At 36.9% G+C, this 21,113-nt stretch overlaps 1 protein-coding gene across 1 annotated transcript; it reads left to right on the top strand.

Moving 5' to 3' along the window:
* The first annotated feature begins 11,957 nt into the window (after window positions 1–11,957).
* On the top strand, window positions 11,958–18,836 carry C3AR1 (complement C3a receptor 1). The gene is made up of 2 exons (XM_058558853.1): window positions 11,958–12,088; window positions 16,389–18,836. The coding sequence occupies exon 2, from the start codon at window positions 16,399–16,401 to the stop codon at window positions 17,851–17,853; it is 1,455 nt and encodes a 484-aa protein (XP_058414836.1). The 5' UTR covers window positions 11,958–12,088; window positions 16,389–16,398; the 3' UTR covers window positions 17,854–18,836.
* The last annotated feature ends 2,277 nt before the right edge of the window (window positions 18,837–21,113 follow it).

The raw sequence follows: 21,113 nt of genomic DNA, 5'->3' as shown, positions 1-21,113 counted from the left end.
CATATGTATGACTTTCCAAGTTTATGTGATTTAACCAAAAACCACTTTTGTTGGAAATGATGGAGGCCTCATCTATCTCAAATCTTGATTACTTTTAGATATAATTTAACATGAAAGTAAAAGTCATGGTTTTCTTGACATCTCCAGCAGTAACATATTTCTCAGCTCTTTCTTCTTTGCCACAAACAAAAAGTTATTTATCACAGATTTTTAAATTCTGATTTACCTTTGCTCAGGGTACTGTTGTCTATTATGAAATGGTTCTTGTTAAAGTATAATTTTCCTGAATCCTGGGGTTGCTACACATACAGTGATAAAAATTGTAATGAGATTTAAATCATAATTTACAGATCTTTCTTACTTAGACTGGACCTTAGTGACCTTGTAGTTGAAATCCCACATTTTACATATGAAAGACTTGGGAATCCCGGACTTACTAAATCATTTGTCCAAAGACACAGTTGGTGCTGCATTCGGAATTGAAACTTGATATCTCATGATTTACAAACACTCTCTTACCACACTGCACTATCTAATACAAGAAACACCCAAGATGTTAGTTCAAAAATAGTACACTTGTGCAGTTTTGTATGCACATCTATACTTTTCAATTAATACTGTAAAGATAGCTTCACAAGTACACAAAGTTATATGGGATATTTATTGCAGTGTTTTTATAATTAAAAAAACGGAAATAATCTAAATGTCCATCAATCTGAAATCGATTGATTCTGTAAATAAATAAATTATGATACTTCGATCAATAAAGTACTATGTGTCTGTTAAAAATTGAGATTGATCTATAAGTTGATATAAAAAGGTAAATTGATAAGTGAAAACTGCAAGGTACAGAAGAAAAAGTATACTAATAGGTCATTTGTATAAAAAAAGAATATAAAATATTTAGGTTTGATAGGCATAAAGTAATTATGGAACTATGGCAGAGACACTTAACAGGTGCTGTTATTTCTGGGGAATGCAAAGGGGAAAGGAAGGGAAACTTTTTCATTTTATACTCTTCTTTATGTTACTCTTATAATAGCAATAACTTGTAAAAGTAAATTAAGAACTTTTCATATAAAATTTTAAATCATGAAAATAAAACTACATATTGCTTATGGAGTCATATATATGTAAAATAAAAGCATAAAAGTATATTAAGACCTTAATAAAGCAGACTAGTTACAACTTAATAAAGCTGATGTTAATTATATTTTTTGTATACTTATTTATCTGTTTTAAATATTCCATAATAATAAAATGGAGAATGGGAGTCCAAAAAATAAAAACTAAAAATTAAATAATGAAGAAATAGCCTGATAAATTACTGAGTGGTGTAAGTTGCAGAATTATATGTATAGTTTAAAATGAGTATGTGCAATGTTCAAAAACACACAACACACACCTATGCTTACATGTACATAGCAAATTTTTGAAAAGATATACACCTACGTTTAACAGCAGTCACCTCCTGGGAAATGGACTTGGGAAGAGAAGTAGAGAAAGAATTTTAATTTTTTTACTTTATACGTGTCTGCATTTGATTTTTACAATGAGCAAGTATTATTTTTGTAATTCAAAAGGTGAACATTTTTAAAAGTTAGAAACACTATACTAGTCTTAGGATAAGTTCATGATGTTTTAATTAAGTAGTAAATGAAGTCAGCCATTGACCTAAATCTAGCTCTTCCTACTCCTTGCTTCCCAATGATGTGCTGCAGCCACTGCGTCAGGTTAAACTGGCCCAGCTTGTGAATCTGACAATCTCTAAATCTGAGGGGTAATAAATTCTTACTTTGTCTGGCTGATTCACAACTGTATCCCCAACACATAAAACAGTGCCTGACACATGGTGTGTTCAATCAATATCTGTAGTCTGAAAGATAATGACCTACAGGCCGAGAGAGAGGAAAAAAAAAAAAAAATATTTAGAGAGTCCTAGAACTACAGAACTTAGGATCAAAGTCACCTTAGCATCTGTGGAGAAAACTCTATCGGGTCCTACAACCCTGAAAAGCAAAGGGTATGTCTCACTTGGAGACGCTCACTTGAAGTTCAAGATGAGAACTCTTGAGGTAGGATTCTTTTTCCTGATTTGAAAAAATACGTTTCTTCTTAGGTGTCCTAGCCTTAACAGCTACAGAACATGGATAATGATCTGGACCCAGGGATGTTTGCAGCCATAGCTCATCCTTTGAGAATCTCCACTCCATCCCAAGGACGTAAAGCATTCGCAGGTGCTGGATGTAATTAGAAGGGTCAGATACTAAAGCTAAAGATGTCTGCTTTTCCTCCCAATTCTGTCATGCCCTACTACACCACCAAATGCAAATCCACAAGAAACAATGTCTACTCCCTACTATAGTTACTAGAGTCTGCAGATAATTTATTAAGGAAATACTTGATTTCCAGAGTAATCTCGTTATTCAGAAGAGAGTCTTAGAGGACACGTCTCACACCTGAGCTTGTCAAAAAATTTTAAATTAGTCAATACCCAGTGTTGACCAGAATGTAGAGCAATGGGAACTGGCGGGAGTTTGGCAGTACCTAGGAAAGCTGAACACGCTCATACTTGATCACAGGAGTTAAGAAGAGCCACTCCTGCAAATACACTAGATACAAACATACATCCGGGGGCTGGATTTAATTAGGAAAAATGCACAAGAATTTCATTACCGCATTGTTTATCATTTATAAAAGCAAGACATTGCAAATAAATGTCCATCATTAGAGCAAATCAATTGTGGTATATTCATATAATAGGATAGTATAAACAGTGAACAGGAATGAACTACTCGCTATGTGCATCAACAGTGATAGATCACAAAAACATCATGTTGAGTGGGGGGAAAAGCAAGTTAACAAAAGAAAAAACAAAATTGTCTATTTGCACGATGTTCAAAAACAGACAAATCTAAAATTGTATAATTTGGGGAAATACACTTAGGTGGTAAAGCCATTTTTAAAATGTAAGGAAATGATAAACACAAAATTCCCAGTTGTGGATACTTGGAGGGGGAGGGTTGAGGGTGGAGAGCAGGCTGGGCACAGAGGGTGCTTGAGAACACTGGTGGCATTCTACTTCTCAAACTGAATGGTAAGCTCATGCATGGTCATTTTATTGTTATTTAAAATGTACATGCTCATTATAGACACTCTCAAATGTATTGTGTACCTCCCAATAAAATTTAAAAGGTGATACATGAAGCAACTAAGTTATCAGTCGTTGATTTCAACCATAAACATTCTGTATAACAATAATGATAATATTACCTAATATTTATACAGCACTTTTAGGATTACAAAATGCTTTCACATACACTATCTCATTTATTTCTTACCACAATCTTACCTGGTAGGTAGCATTACCCCCATTTTCGTAAAAAAAATATGCTGAGATACAGAAAGGTCACTAACTTATTCATCTAATATTTAAGTATCAGGAAAGGAAAACACTAAATTTCTGATATCAACATTACAGCTGCCTATACCTTATATTTAAATGTTTGCATGTATTAATAGTGTTACTGTGCCTATGGTTGAATTATAGTAATGACTAACGTTTGTTAAGTACTGAGTACTGTTCTACATGGTTATGTGCAGTATATCATTAATCCCCACAAGAAATGGGTACTATTATTATCCTGCCTATTTTACAAGTGAAAAAACTGATACAGTGTGATTAAGTAATTTGTCCACTGTCACAAGTGGCAGACATAGATCTAAGTGTCTTCGAGCCCAGGTCCTTAACCAATATGCAGTTCTGCCTCAGTAATTTGTTCCTTCTCCCTCCAACTTCTTCATCTAGAAAATGGACAGAATATTCAAGAGTTTTAGCAATTACAGTAGATGTTCATTATTCGTGGATTTTCTATTTGCAAATACGCCTACTCACTAAAATTTATTTGTAACCTCCAAATCAATATTCACTGAAGTTTCACAGTTATTCTTGGACATGCACAGAGTGACAAAATACTTGAGTCACTAGACATGTGCATGCACAGCAGAGGTCAAACAAGTTGGCGCTCTGCCTTCTTGTTTCAGCTCTCATACTGGAAGCAAGTGTCCTTTTCACAGTCTATTTATGTCAAGATTGTCACATTTTTATGCTTTTTGTTGGTGATTTTGCTGTTTAAAAAGGCCCCCAAGCATAGTGCTGAAGTGCTGTGTACTGTCCTAAGTGCAAGAGGCCTATGATGTGACTTATGGAGAAAATATGTGTTAGATAAATCTTATTCAGGCAGGAGTTATAGTACTGTTGGTGGAGAGGTTAATGCAAATTAATCAACAATATATATTAAATAAAGTGTTTTTAAATAGAAACACACATAAAACAAGGTTATGTACTGATCAGTTGACCAAAATGCTGTGACCAGAGGCTGGCAGGAACCTATCCTTGTATTTCCCCTAGGAGCAATGGCTCCATATCTGCTAATTTAGTGTTCTTGGTGACTTTACAAGCATAACTATCACAAATATGAAGAGAATCTGTATTAGCATTCACAGGGAGCATAGTGGCTAAGAAGAACATAGGCTCTGGATGCCAACTGTCTGGTTCTAATTCTTCCATTTACATAGTGGGCTGAACTTGGATAATTCATTAGCCTCTTTGCATCTCAGTGTCCTTTTTAACAATGAGGTACTAATATTAGTGTCCATCTCATCATTGGAGGGGTTTGAGAGTTAAATAACACACAGTCAATGAAGTACTTAGCACAGTGTCTGGTAGATAAGCCCTCAATGTGTAAGATATTACTAAAATTAATAATAATTTACTTCTGAACTAAGAAATATGTTTGTTTAGGTAAATATAAACATTGATACATTCATTTTTAATATTTCCAAAGCTATACAACAGAGAACATAATAACTGAAATGGAGTTACCATTCTAACACCATTTTCCCCTAAATGGCTGACAAATGTGACCAATGTAGTATGATTTGAAGAGATTTAAAAGGAGCATTTCATCTGAAATGGATATGTGTGAAACTGTGATTTATAATAAGAAATATATATGTTGGTCTCTGCCCCCGGTTCCTGACACAGAGCTCCTAAAACCATTGTAAATTCCTAAGTGATAAGAGACCTAGCTGCTCTTAGGAGCACTAGGAGCTCTTTTGTCCTAATATTTGGTCTTTGACCCTAGTTCCTGACACAGGGCTCCTGAAACCCTTGTAATTTCCTGGGTGATAGGAGTGTCTTTTGTTCTAATGAGGAGACTTTGGATGGGCTCCTGAAGGGCTCCAGGATGAGGGCTAATCACTGGAAAGACCAAGCCATGATTAGAAGCTTGGAATTTTCAGCTCCCAACCCCTATTCTCTTGAGAAGGGAGAATAACTGAAAATGGAGTTAACGATACATCATGCTTTTGTGGAGAAGTCTCCATAAAAATCCCAGAAGTGTGAGGTTCAGAGAGCTTCCAGGTTGGTGAACACATCCACATATGGGACCCTCCGACACCTCACTCTGTGTATCTCTTCATCTGGCTATTCATCCGTATCCTTTATCCTATCCTTTAATAAACTGGTAAACGTGTTTCCCTGTGTTCTGTGAGCCACTCTAGCAAACAATCAAATCCAAGGGGGAGGAGGTCATGGGAACCTCGGATTTGTAGCCAAGTCAGACAGAAGTTGTGGGTAAACTGGGGACATACCACTTGTGATAAGCATCTGAAATGGGTAGCAGTCTTGTGGGACTTAGCTCTCAATCTGTGGGATCTAATGCTATGTTCAGGTAGATAGTGTCAGAATTAAGTTAAATTGTAAGACACTCAACTGGTGTCACAGAATTGTTTGATGTGGGGAAAAAAAACTCACGCATTTGGTAACGAGAAGTGTCAGAAGTGGTCAGCTGTGTGAAAGTAAAGGAGACACACAGGAGATGAAGAACTGTGTTTTTCCCTACACAGAGGGGAAAAGTGGGTGATTTTCCAACTCAGTATGTTTATGTCTGCACTTTCTTTTGTCTGCATTCTAGTGGAGATGAAATGGAGGAAAAAGGCAAAGGAGAAAGGAAATGGAGAAGACATTATCTAAGTAATGCACAAATAGGATAGCTAACCTAAAAAATCCGTAAAAATTTTCTCAAAAATTTATCTAGACCTACATTAATGAGAGCCATCCACCCCTCAATAGTCCTGAATCCTGTCCCCACAAAAAAACGGTCCTATGGCTTCTCATTATTTAGATGAACACTAAATTTTGTCCCATTGTCCACTTTCATTTCCATGAAACTAAAGTCACAAAGGGTGTTAATGAAACTTAATTTACTTCCCCTTCGGTCTCCTTTCCTTGGCTGTCCTAGATACATACTATAACAGAAAATCAATAACCAACAAATCAATAGAAGAAACAAAGTTTGCTAAATTTTCTTTAAACCACTCAGATTTGAATGATTCATCATGCCAAATTTGCCTCATTTCTTCAAGATCCAAGCATAAGTGTGTCAGACATTTGTTATTAAGGTGGGATTAAGAGTTTTTTGGTTTGGTTTATTTACTTTTCAACTGAATCACTTTACTTTCTGAGTGACTTTGTTCTTCAAGTCGTGTTCCTACTTGGTTTTACTATAACTATGTGCATAATTAGGGAGTTACGTTGTAGGGAGAAGAGAGTATGTCTAATCGACATCATTGAGGGTCGTGGGTTGGGATTTGATTTGAAAAAATGGATGTGACTGAACACTAGGAAAGGAACATTCTGTAAATTATTGCCTAGATGGGAGAATGGTTTTGATCTAATAGGCAACTGGAAGCCACCTTAGTTTTTTGACATAATAATTGCTGCCATTTATTGAGTGCTTATGTGCCAGCACTGTTTTAAGTGTTTTGCATGTATTAATTCATTTTTTGCTAAAAATCCTATAGAGTAGGTACAGCAAATATTCCCCATCACAGTCATTGCCCAGACAGGAAAATAGAAACCATTGTAGGTACTTGAAACAGGATATTTAATACAAGCATTTGGTTATGAAAGTATTGGAAGGACTAGAGGAATAGATGAGGAGATGACGATATAACTGCAAGAGGCTGCTTCCCTAGAACTAGAAGAGAAAAATGGAAAAGGGTGTTAACTAGAACAGGCAAGTGTGTACTTATCTTGAAGGTTGGGGGTTCTTGCTGCTGCTTAGCAAGAATCAAGGAACTCACAGACTTGTGGCTGCTGCTGAAAGCAGTAATCCTGCTAGAGCCCATAGTCGCCAGCAGCTGCCATAGTCACACCTGCCATCTCCATTGCAGGAGCCCGCCAGAGTTGTCTGCTTCTGCAGGAGCCAGAAGCTAAGGGATTCCCCTTTCAATCTCTCTCTCTCTCTTTTATTTTAATAGTTTTAATGTTTATTCTATTTTATAGTTTTTGTTCTTTTACTTTTAAAACAGATTTGCAATCTCTGTGCACAAACTAAGTTCTAGAATCAAATGTAATGATTCCTTTTTCTCTTCACTTTCCAATAGCACATGAATATGCCCCTTTGGCAGAACCTAATCAGAACCCCAATGGAGAGAAAGTCCAGGCATTGTAGTATCCAGGCTTCCAATAGAGCGGTAATAAGGAAGAGTGGGAATGGCTTGAGTATCAATAGATAATATCTGACACAATCCCCATTTTACAGGTGAGGAAATGAAAACACGGAGTTTGACTATCTTCTGTATAGTCACACAATTAATAAAGGGCAGAGCTGGGATCCAAACTCAGGCTCTCTACTTACCTTCCATTACTCCTTAGTATGTTCTTTTTACTCCAGCCAAACCAATTTACTTGTGTCATTCATTCACACGTTGGGTTCATCTCCACCTTAATACATGCTCATGCTTCCCTCCTTCCTGAAAGTCCCTTTCAGCTTCTCTCTCCCTGCCCAAATAGGAGAATTATAGATTGTGAGACGTAAAAGAAACCTTAAGGATCATTCAATACAACTCTTTAATTTTACACCTAAAAAAAAAAATTTCTAGGTCAAGCCTCCAGCCCAAAGTCAAGTTGTTATTACTAAAACTGGAACCCAAATTCCTAATTTAGTGCTTTTTTCTTCTCAAAAATCTTCTTCCATTAAATTTTTCTAGTTAATTCTAACTACCATCAGTCTTGCCTTTTGCTGGCTAGCCATAGCATTTGTCTGTGCCATCCGGTTTTTGGCCTTTGGTTATATTTAGTGTAGAATAGTGTTGGTTACATACAGTCTATGTATGTATAACCGATCTAGTCATTTTTCATCAAAATCTTTAAGGACAGAAACTTTGTCATATATTTGCTTTTAATTCTCTCATACAAAACAGGCTAGAGATTCCATGATTCTAAAATTTTTTGTTTTGGTCAAATGAATACAGATCACCATCACTGAAAATGTAGAATTAATCAGTGACTCATAAAAGGTTTTAATATGACTGCCTTTGTAATATATATTCAAACTTTCATTCTCTCCAAAGCATCTGATCTTTGATAGAAATTTATAATTAGATATTAAAAAGGAACAAAACAGAGATGAACCACATAAATTCCCCCAAATTTTACACATTACACCAAAAAAACAATTAGCACTTTATAAGAAAGAATAGAAGTCATCCAGAAAAGGAGCACTATTCACAAGATGTTGTCAATAATTTCCTTCCTGATCTGAAAATCCAAGGAATGCAGCTGTAAGTTCTCCAGTTGGTTTTAATTGCTTTATAATCTTTAGAGAGAGAAGAATCAGTAAAACTGAATCTACACTAGAAACAACTTTAAAGACTCAAATTAACTCTTTGAATTATATTCAAAAGCTAACATCCTTTTCAACCAAATATTCATTCATTCATTCATGCCCCAAACATGTATTATACCAGGCATGATAGGAGGCACTGGAGATAGAAACAAATTCATGGTCTAGTAGGGCAAAGAGATAGATAAATTATTATTTTACAGCACTGTTAGTGCCTGTCAAATTTCTACCCATCCTTAAAGCCCAGCTCAAGTGCTACCTCTTCCATGCATTATCCTCCTGTTTGCTTCAATGAGAATTAGTCTTTCCCTCTTCCGTGTTCCCAGAGTATATTGAGCCTCCTAGCAGCCCTTACTGTGTTATAATTACGTACATCTCTCATTATTCTGCATTTCCTCCAGTGCAAAGCATGGTGTCTCTAGTAGGAGCAGAGTACATGTTTATGGTATTGAACTTAATGGTAAAGATGTTACCTTTTACAAGTGGAAAAGATACTCTCACCACTGCTGGTGGGAGTGTAAATTGGTGGAGTCACTTTACTGGGAAATCCCATCTTTTGAAAATTTAAATGCACATGCTCTTACATTTAGCAATTACAATTCTAGGAACTTACTCTACAGAAATATTTATAGATGTTTAAAATACAAGAGTGCTCATTGAAGCATTGTTTATAACTGCTGCAAAGGATTCCTGGACCGAACTTCTAACTCGGGTGGGGGAGAGGGGTGGTAGTGGACACCAGCAGGCTGTTTGAAAATTCAACTCATTTCTGACACTGTCTACCCAGAGATAGCATCAGATTCCACGGGTTGAGGGCTCAGTCCTACAAGAGTGTCCCCCCACCCCCCTACTTCAGATGGCAGGCATAAGCCCAGTTTGTTACCTGTACTTTTGACCAACTGGCTATAAATTAGAGGTTCTCACAGCTTCCTCCCTGGATTTGATTAATTTACTAGAGCGGCTCGCAGAACTCAGAAAACCATTTTACTTACTAGATTACTGATTTATTATAAAATGATATAACTCAGGAACAATCAGATAGAAGAGATGCATAGGGCAAGACATGGGGAAAGGGCGCAGAGCTTCCATATCCTCTCCAGGCATGCCACTCTCCCACATCTCCACGTGTTCACCAATTCGGAAGCTCTCCAAACCCTGTCCTTTTGGGGTTTTATGGAGGCTTGGTTACATAGGTTGATTAAATCATTGGCCACTGGTGATTGATTCAGCCTCCAGCCCCTCTCCCCTCCCTGGAGATGTTGGGGCGTGGGGACTGAAAGTTCCAACCCTCTAATCATATGGTTGGTTTTCCTGGCAACCAGCCCCCATCCTTAGGTGCTTCCAAAAGTTACCTTATTCACAAAACAAAAGACACCTTTATCACTCTCAACACTTCCGAAATTCCAAGGGTTTTGAGAGCTGTGAGCCAGGAACTGTGAATGAAGACCAAATATGTATGAAAAATATATTTTGGTCATCTGAATGATCAAATATATATTTCTTATAAATCATAATATCGCAAGTCTATAAAAACTCGATTAAAAACAGACTATTCATCAACAGGGGAATAATTGATTAAATGGAATAACATGGAGCATTTAAAAAAGTGTGATGTGGGCCACTATGTCCTGATCTGAAAAGAAAGTGGAAAAAGCAGAATAAAACGTGTTTAATGGAATTACATTTGTATTTGTGAAAGAGACTACCTCCTGGGAGTACAACTAGGATAGCTGGATGCTCAGGAAATTTTAGTTTTTACTTTAATCGCTCTATATTTAAATCTTTTACCATGGAAATAAATTACTTTATATAAAGTGTGTGTGTGTGTAATAAAGGAAATATATATATATATATAAAATTGATGGTAACACTGTCTATCTTTCGTATGCTTGATATCTCTGCTTTCTGAATACCTTCATTATTCAATGTTTCCAAATACTGGATTAAAAAAACAGAATGTAATTAATACAATTACATGCACTACATGAAAATATGTCCTGATATATTAAGTAAAATAAAGTTTAAAAATCACATGTAAATTATAATCCCATTTTTGTTTGAAACTACTTTTTTAAAAAATGTGTGTTGTATTTAGAAATAGTTCACGAAGAATGTATACTAACCTACTAAAAATAGTTACATCTAGGCAGTGGAATTGGAAATGAAAACATTCATTCTTTTACCCCTTGTACTTCTGTATTCTTTTAAATTATCTTTTTTAGTATGTACTACTCTTGTAATTAGATAATAACAAGGGACATATATAAATAAAACAATAAAACTCAACTCGGCATTTTTCTTGGGTCTTTCTGCCTCAAAAATATTACAAGGTTATTTGACTGCAAACAAGAGGAGAAGCAGCTATTATTGTTTGGACAATAAGTTGATTAATACCGACTGAAGCCTTACCATGGGTGACAGTGTTCAAATACATTTGACCCAAATAAACTTTATTTCATATGCATAAATGTAAAAGAATAATGTGAGTGAGAATTCTTTACAATGTACACTTTAAGCAGGAATCATTGCTCAAGGTCACTCTCCATCTTCTGCACTCCTTCCAGATGAAAGAGTCTGATTGACTAGATTTCTGCCCATTCCCCAATGCCTGACACACTCTCCCCTGACCTGCCTCTGATATGCTCCACTTACACTGTAAACAGCTTTCCACCATTTTCTTCCTGTAGAAGTCCTGTAGTTCTTTAAAGACCTGCTCAGATCTTATTTCTACATTAAGACTTTCGTAGATTGCCACAGGCTAAATATATCCCTACCTATGACATCTATTGTTACATCTATTATAGTCTGTGTTGTATTACAGTTTTTTGTATATAGGTGCATATTCTCACTAGATTATGAATCTCTAGAGACTAGAACACAGTTTAATTCATCTGATTTGGGCATGGCACATTTCTTCACACATATTAAGCATTTAAAAGAGATGTGATTTGAGACTCTATCCATGGGGTTATGCAGTCATTCCTCCCAACTGCTCTCCATCCTCACCCTCACACTTTTTTTTCCTTTTGCATTTCTAAAACAAAAGAAGAAGCCTATAAAGTGAGAAGCTTGTGCAGAGAAGTACTCTCTCTCTAACCACACGCTGTTCCCTGCAGAAAACATCTGAGAATCATGCCCTCTCACTTCTGTTTTTTGACTTTTCCTATCTAAGACATTTAGAAATGACTCATTTTGAAACTCTTCCTGTGAAGTCAGATAGTAGTCAAAAGTGTGAAGTTTACCATCGGAAATGAGAGAGAAAGGAAGAAAGACAAGCTCAGCAAATTTCCTAAACATACTTCATGACTTGACTGCAGTTAAGTGTGGGGACCAGACAGGACTTGTGGGCACTCCATATTGGTTCTGAAGCCTTCACTTACTGTCTCAGGTTTTTGGTAAGAAAACCTAGATCCATTTGATGACTTGTGCTTTGCTTTTTTTGCTTATCATAGAAAATGGTTTGAGGGTCGTTATCTTCTATTTCCCCCTATTCCTTCCCTAACTTTTATTTCTTTTGTTTTATCCCTATGCATACCTTTTTTTCCCTAAATATTCCACATTCTATTTACTTTGCTTTTCATATTTTCATTCTTGAACTAATAGTGAATTTTTATGTCATTTTTCCCTCTCTTAAATTGGCTATGTATCTCCTTCGGACCTTTGATTCTAGCTTTCCCCTGTTAGATTTGTTTTTCAAATCACTGATTGTCTCTCTTTTCATTACATATATATTTTTCTCATTCCATTTCCCTATTTTTTTCTTTTATTCTTTTGCTCATTCCTTATTGCTAATGATTCTGTCATCTTATCATTAGTATTTGACTCTGGAATCTAAATTTATTTCCTATCATAGTTGAATTTTAGTTTCAGAATTTTATTTATCTTTTTAATTACTATCGGCTAATTCAATATAGAAAACTAAAAGAAAAGTCCTCTACTAATCTTAAAAATAGAGGTATCTTTCAGCCAAACACTTGGAGAAATGTAAAAAGTAATCTTGTTCTGAAAGACTTCTAAGACTCTAATTCATATATACTTTCATTTCAAGACAGATGATATGTGATATTTAAAATATAGATCACACCACATGACTCAATTTCTTTATACTGGAATTTTGCTCTCTTCAGTCTTTATTACTTCAATTTGTGCAGCTCTCAGTAGCTTTTCCTTTATTAGCAATACCAAAGGCTTTTCAGTTATGCAATGCTTTGTAGTAAAAAGAGTATTGGTGCCATCCCGATGGCGTAGGGGTTAAGTTCGTGCATTCTGCTTTGGCAGCCGAGGTTTGCCGGATCGGATCCTGGGCACGGACCTACTCACCGCTGATCAAGCCATGCTGAGGCGGCATCCCATACAGAAGAGCTACAACTCTACAACTGTGATACACCACTATTTACTGGGGCTTTGGGGAGAAAAAAGAAAAAAAGGAAGATTGGCAATAGATGTTAGCACAGAGCCAATCTTCCTCAGAAAAGAAAAAAAAGAATATTGGTCTGACAGTCATTGGACCCAGGATCTGAGAACTCTCCGAGTTGTGAATATGTGAAAGTCACCTAATTTGCTGAGTTTCAGTGTTAAAACTGCAAAATAAAAGTAAAGACAAGGAGAGATGATTGCTAAATTTCCTTTCAGTCCTGGCATTCTAGGACTCTATTCTTCTTTCAATATTTTACAGATCTGTGCATGAGTGTGTGTGTTGGAGTAGAATGGTTGATCGGTTTAGCTGCCATGCACAACAGGGAAGGAAGGGATCCTGACAGGATTTGAATGTTTGAGTAGGTATGGTTACAGAAAGGGGAATGAGAATCACTTCTTTTTTACTATTTTGTTGACTCAGTTATTTTAATGTCTGCTGATTATATAAGACTCTATGACAACATTTGGTTAACTCGGCAGAACTGCTTCCAAGTCACAAAATTATTTTGGGACTCTATAAAATGCTGTTATAGACAGGAAGAATTGGGAACTGGAAAACAAAAAGGAAGTTAGAAGAGATAGCATCCTTACTGGATTAAATGGATAAGAATAAGAATTTTAAATTTAGTTGAGAAAGGAAAAAAAAGATAAACTCCCCCAAATAAGCATGCACCCATTCAAGTAATCTTTATCTTTATGTCATACAAGGCATTGTGCTAAATTCTGTGGAACAAGAATTTAGGAACTGGACTCCTTTCACCACCATGAAATTTAAGGCCAGGATGATGGATAAGACAGCCACAACAATAATTATAATACAAGACAAAATGCATCATTGCATAGAGAATACGAAAAGAGGTTCAAACCACACACACACAAAAAAATTAAGAGGCTGAAGAACTAATTTCTGATTGGTATTAGAAGGTTTCAAGGAAGATATAATATTTGAGCTTGATCTTGAAGAATGACTAGGATTTCAACAAGTAGAGATTAAAGATGGAGGAAAGAGGACATTAAGGTGAAGGACTTAATTCCAGATAGAAGTAAACAGTATTAGCCAAGAAATAGAAAATGGCATTAACTTGGAATAGTGAGTTGGTCAGGAAAGCTATAAAGTAGGGTAGGTTTACGGGAATGTTCAGAATCAGGAGAGGGTAATGTTACAGAGGCCAAGAGAAGACAGTGTTAAGGAGTAAATGTATAAAATGACACATTATATTGTGGAGGATGAAGACAGAAAAAGATGCTTTGATTTGTTATTTAGAGGTCATTTTAGCAGAGTGATGGGGCAGAAGACAAATTACAAAGGGTTAAGAAGTGAGTGGTGAGAACAACAGACCTCAAAACAAGCCAGCATCCTTGAAAAAGAGAAACTATGCTAAATTAAGAGACTTAAGAAACATAACATCTGATGCAAAGTGTGATCTTAGATTGGATATAATTGTGGACAACTCAACTATAAAGGATGTTTTTGGAACAGTTGGAAAAAAATTGGATAAAGAGTATTCCGTAAGGTACAATCATACTGTATAATGTGGAGACTGCAAACTAAAAAAAGAAAGCAGTTTATAAAACAACACGCATTTATAAGCATGTTCATAGCAGCATTCTTCACAATAGCTAAAGGGTGGAAGTAAATCAAATGTCCATCAACAGGTGAATAGATAAACAAAATGTGGTAGAGCCAAACAATGAAATATTATTCACCCTTAAAAAGGACGGAAATTCTGACACATGCTATGACATGCATAAACCTTGGGGACATTATGCTAAGTGAAATAAGACAGTCACAAAAAGACAAATGCTGTATGATTCCACTTCTATGAGGTATCTAGAGTAGTCAAATGCATAAGAACAGAAAGTAGAATGGTGGCTGACAGAGGCTGGAAGGAAAGGGAAGTGGGCAGTTGTTCTCTAATAGATACAGAGTTTCAGTTTTACAAGATGAAAAAGTTCTGGAGATTGGTTGCACAATAATATGACTATACTTAGCACTACTGAACTGTACACTTAAAAATGATTAAGATGGTAAATTTTATATTGCATGTATTTTACCACTATTAAAAATTTTTAAAAACCTATATGCATAGTATGATCTAATTTTGTTAAATTTTGCTTAACAAAAAATATACACATATATGTATATGAGAAAAGATTCAGAAGGATGTAAATTAAGGTAATCACTAGCTGGTGGTATATGACATTTTTATTTTATTTTTGCTTGTCTATATTTTCCAATTTTCTTCATGCATGTTTCTGCTTCTGCAATAATAAAGCTATTTTTCCCAAGTTATTTTCATAAAAAACAAGTAAGTAAGGAAGAAATAGGGCCAGCCTTGTGGCTTAGCGGTTAAGTGCGCGCGCTCCACTACTGGCGGCCCGGGTTGGGATCCCGGGCGCGCACCTGACGCACCGCTTCTCTGGCCATGCTGAGGCCGCGTCCCACATACAGCAACTAGAAGGATGTGCAACTATGACATACAAATATCCACTGGGGCTTTGGGGAAAAAAAGGAGGAGGATTGGCAATAGATGTTAGCTCAGAGCCAGTCTTCCTCAGCAAAAAGAGGAGGATTAGCATGGATGTTAGCTCAGGGCTGATCTTCCCCACAAAAAAAAAAAAAGAAAGAAAGAAAGAAATGATGAGTAGTGAGGAAATTAATACAAAGAGGGTAAACAACTCTTTAGAAATTTGACAGCAAAAGGAAAAGATGAGGTTGTACCTAAAAGACATAACTGGGTCTAAAGCACCTTTTTCCATAATGGTGAGTCCTTTGAAAATCTGGTGGAAGGAACGGATGGACCTTCTGCCCTCAAAGAAATAAAAAACATGCAAAGTTAAAATTTTACATATTATTTGAGGTGGTGACAGAGATTCCTAAAGCCCTTTCATGGATCTCAAGTTGAGAATCTCTGATCTAGAAGTTATTATTTGCCCATTTACCCTATTTGTTTGTTTTGAATAGGGGACACTAGGTGAGGAAAGGAACCAGTGGACAACGAGAGATTAAAGGTGCAAGAAAGAGGAGAAATTCACATTGATATAGACTTCCAAATGAGGTTATTATTTTGATACACATTTAAATTTATACTGTAGATTTTAGATTGTCTATCAGAGAATGTTTTTGTGTAGTCCAATGCTAAGTCAAGAGTTATAAATTAAAACAGTCTGAGAGCCTTTGTGGGTCTACATCATTATGTGAGAAGGTTAGAATTCTAAGAATACCCATTTTTTTAAAAGACACTCTTAGTTTGAACATTTTTGTTCATCTTTTTACAGGAATTTAGCAATGGAGTCTTTCTCTGCTGAGACCAATTCAACTGACTTACTCCCACAGCTCCGGAATCAATTTCAAGTAGTTGTCTCCATGGTCATTCTCAGCGTCACTTTCTTATTGGGATTGCCAGGCAACGGGCTGGTGCTGTGGGTGGCTGGTCTAAAGATGCAGCGAACAGTGAACACAGTTTGGTTTATCCATCTCACGCTAGCAGACTTTCTCTGCTGCCTCTCCTTGCCCTTCTCCCTAGCTCACTTGGCTCTCCAAGGACACTGGCCCTATGGCTGGCTCCTATGCAAAGTCATCCCCTCCATCATTATCCTCAACATGTTTGCCAGCGTCTTCCTGCTGACTGCCATTAGCCTGGACCGCTGTCTTTTGATCCTCAAGCCAATCTGGTGCCAGAATCATCGCAATGTGAGGACAGCCTTCACTATCTGTGGATGTATCTGGGTGCTAGCTTTTGTAATGTGTATACCTGTGTTCATATACCGGGAAACGTTCAGTGTAGACAACCATAATATGTGTGGCTACAATTTTGATCCCTACAGATCATTAGATTATTCCGACTTCACCTTTGATCTACTGGAAAATGGATCTCTTGACAACTCCATTGTTCAACTGCCTGGAGAAATGAATAATAGATTAGACTCTTTCTCTTTACAAACAAATGATCATCCTTGGACAGCCACCACTGTTCTCCATTCTCAAACATTTCAAAGACCTTCTGGAGATTCACTCCCTATGGATTCTCCTAGATTATCTAATAAACATCCATATTATAATTTATTTAAACCTGCTGATGAGGTCTCACCTACAATCCCCAGCGAGTTTCCCATTGAAGATGACAGAACTAACCCACTGGATAACTCCGATGCTTCTTTCTCTACTGATTTAGAGCTTTTATCTAATGCTTACAGCAATCCATTAGACCCTGATGAGCCATCACAAGATTTCCTGGATGATAATTTAGGCCAATTTGCATATGGCAATCAAATGTCAACACCCATGGTGGCAATAACCATCACCAGGCTAGTGGTGGGTTTCCTGATGCCCTTTATTGTCATGGTGGCCTGTTATAGCCTTATTATCTTCCGAATGCGACGGGGCCGCCTTACCAAGTCTCGGAGCAAAACCTTGCAAGTGGCCATGATGGTGGTAGCTGTCTTCTTTGTCTGCTGGGCTCCATACCACATTGTTGGAGTCCTGTCATTGTTTATTGACTCAGAAACTCCCCTTGGGGAAGCTCTGCTCTCCTGGGACCACGTGTCCATTGCTCTAGCATCTGCCAATAGTTGCTTCAATCCCTTCCTCTATGCCCTCCTGGGGAAAGATTTTAGGAAGAAAGCAAGGCAGTCCATGAAGGGCATTCTGGAGGCAGCTTTCAGTGAGGAGCTCACACACTCTACCAGCTGTACCCCAAACAAAGTCTTTTTGGAAAAAAACAGTATCAGTACAGCTGTGTGAAAATACAGAGCAACTGACAGAAGCAGAGGTTCTTAGGTATTCATCCAGTGCAACATGTTTCTAAAGGGACAAGGAATATGGTGAGCAGGGGATTTCAGAAAACATCAAAGAATCCATCAGTCCAGAGGTTCTCAAAGTGTGGTCCCACACTAGTGACACCTGGAAACTTGTTAGAAATGAATTCTGGAACCCCAGCCCAGACCTGCTGAATCAGAAACTCTGGGGGTGGGGCCCAGCAAGTGTTTTAACAAGCTCTCTTGTTGCTGATGAATGCTCAATTTGAGAATCATTGTTAACATTAGTCTATTTCTATCCCAAACTAAGCCACGTGAGATGAATTGAGAATCTAGTCTGTTTTAAAATGACGTTACTATCATTAAATTTTTTCTTTAGTATTATCTAAATCCCCTCCCAGATTCCATTTAAAACCATTTCTTCTAATCCTACCTAAGTGAAAGATGATTATTTATTCTATGGCTTTGTTGTGGTGGTGGTGGTGGTGGTGGTGATGGTAGTGGTGGTGGCTTTAAATGAAAAGCAAGTGCAAACAGAAAAAGTCTTTGAAAACAAGGAGTTATAAGACTGAGTCTGAAGCAGAACACAATGCCAGATGCCCGCTACTTGGAATACGCCTGGAGAGAGGACACAGGAATTTCAAGTTTCCATTATTACAACTAAATAAGCATCTATTGTGTAAAGACAGACTACTAAAACATGTAAAGACTTACTCATGAAATGGTACATAAGCTGTGGTTTGGGGAGTTCTCTATTTTTCACTCTGTCTGCCTATTGATAGAGCTACCTATTTTCCATTCCTTTTCTTAAGCTCCTTAATTCCTTTATTATTCCCATCTCTAAATCTTCTTCCACATTAGACTTTGTGCCTCTAATAAACTAATTTCATAAGATTCAAATTACTCTCCTCCTCTTGCTCCAAATTAATATTTCCCAAGAAACTCATTTTGAATGAAAAGAGAAAGAGGGTGAAGAAAGAGGGTGAAGGTACAAAATGACTGAGTACCCTTGGCAATACTAGCAAACTTTTAAAAACATAACTATAGGTATGTATCTTTTATGCCAAAATTACAAAGTGTATCTTTGGGTTTTTTAAATTAATCTTTTTCTTTACCAAAGTAATACATGCACATAGTTGAAAGAGAATTCAAGGCTTATAATGAAATATAAGAAATTTCCTGCCCCACTCTGCCCAACCACTCCCTCCTCCCACGCCCATTTCCCAGAGATAACTCTTGCAACAATTTTAGATGTTTCTTCAGATACCTACCATATTTCTAAATCATATGCTTATGCTGCTAGTTTCTGTAGACATGATAAAATGACTTCTTGTTTTGAAAGATGAAGAATTTTATCCAAACACATTAGTATTTTTTGTTTATCCAGCATCCCAATATTCATTAACCATCATACTTTAATTTGTTCATGATCACACATATCACACGTTTTCTTTTTTTTTCTTTTTTTTTTTGGTGAGGAAGATTGGCCCTGAGCTAATATCTGTTGCCAGTCTTCCTCTATTTTTTGCCACGACAGCATGACTTCATGGGCGGTGTGTAGGTTCATCTGAACCTGCAAACTCCAGGCCGCTGAAGCAGAGTGCCCGAACTTAACCACTATGCCACCGGGCAGGCCCCCACACAGTTTCTTCTACTTTGTCTAATCATTCCAACCATCTATATAGATTTTCTCCTATCCTTCTTTCATTTTTTAAAGATATTCAACTCCCTATCACCTTCTCCTTTTTCTCTGTATATAAACTTTTATGTGTTAAATCTCTAAAATTTCAAGTTTGTTTGTACTACACATAGCTTCATCTAAGCTGAATATAATGATTTCATCTGAAAAATAGAAAATGAGATGTTTTAGACTTGCAAGGCATTATTATTTGTTCAATGGTTGAGGTGAGGGTCTAGGACTACAAATTTGTTATAAAGTACTACGCAAAAAAATTTCAAATCACTAGGAATTCTTTCAGTTGTGAGGTAATAATGTCTGACGATGCAAGATTTGCAATGCTACCTTCCAATTTAATCTGCTTATATATTTGATGTGAATAAATGCTTTCTTTCTCATGGTTCCTTGCAAGGCTCAGAGATTCATGGATCTTTTTAATTGTCTGACACTCAGAATATATCATAATCTCTAAATATACAACAGTTAAATCTCATAGGCTTGCTATATTGGCAAGTAGCTAGCCTTCTGAAAATCCCAACACATCTCACAAGACCCTGAGTATAAGTTCCAGACTCCTGAGGCTAGTGTATAGGATATTAGGGTGAATGATCTTGGCATAGTTATAAAGATTCAATAGTTGGCTTTTCTGGACTCCTTTTGAGAATTCCATTTACCTTGGAAATGTATTTTGAAGAAATTCCTACAATTTGAATTTCATAATTTCTGATGAAAAACTCTGGTGAGTACCTGTAAGTACTCACAGTAAGTCCCAGATGGGGACCCAACTTCTCCACAAACTGTAATATTTTTAATCTTTAAAATATCCCGGGATGCAAATGCAAGCAAAGTGGCCTAGTCCATACACCAAGCTGCAAGGGGTGACTGCCTCTCCCAACAATATTTCACTATATTTAATAGCATTTGAAAAAAGGAATGTTAAAGGCATGCTTTTAACTATTCTTTTCCACGAATCTTACAAAAAATTTCAGGGTCAACTAATCACACCCTGGGGTAGAAGGTGGGGGAGAGGCTAAAGGCCAACTGAAAACAAATGTTGTCACATTTCTCCCTTCCTAGCCTGGCAAGAAGAAACATGAGACCAGCACCGGTAAGACAAACCCATAAACATTCATCTTTTTTTTTTTTTATTAAGAAAGCATGCAAAAAACAACAACAACTTGTGAGACCACACACCCCCTTCCCAGCCTGCACCAATGCAAAGCATTATGGGTGGTATGAAGGACTCACCAAACCAGAAACATGGGGGTTGAAGAGAGGAAGGCAGGGATGGGTAGATCTATACCAAATAATTGCTCCTTCTGTCCCTCTTCTCCACTTTCTCCCTATTTCCTCTTGTAGGCAGTGAGCTCCTGCAGTTTTGCACACATCACCCAATACAACAACAATGACTATACTTCAAGTCCAACAATGCTGGACCAACAAGAAAAAGTAGTATTCTTTCCATTTCACAGAGGGGAGGGGAAACTGAGGCCCAAAGAAAGTCAGGTTTGTGCTGTGCCATTTAGCAAGGCTGAGTTTAGTGGAGGGGAGCTAAAATCCCAGGAGGC

Source organism: Diceros bicornis, chromosome 17 (genome assembly GCF_020826845.1).
Source record: "Diceros bicornis minor isolate mBicDic1 chromosome 17, mDicBic1.mat.cur, whole genome shotgun sequence".
In the NCBI taxonomy this organism is placed as follows: Eukaryota; Metazoa; Chordata; class Mammalia; order Perissodactyla; family Rhinocerotidae; genus Diceros; species Diceros bicornis.
The sequence above is the reverse complement of the archived record's forward strand: the minus strand, read 5'-3'. Positions and strand labels throughout refer to the sequence as shown.

Coding starts and splice junctions, on each gene's coding strand:
- C3AR1 (XM_058558853.1), top strand. CDS start 16,399: ATGGAGTCTTTCTCTGCTGAGACCAATTCAACTGACTTACTCCCACAG.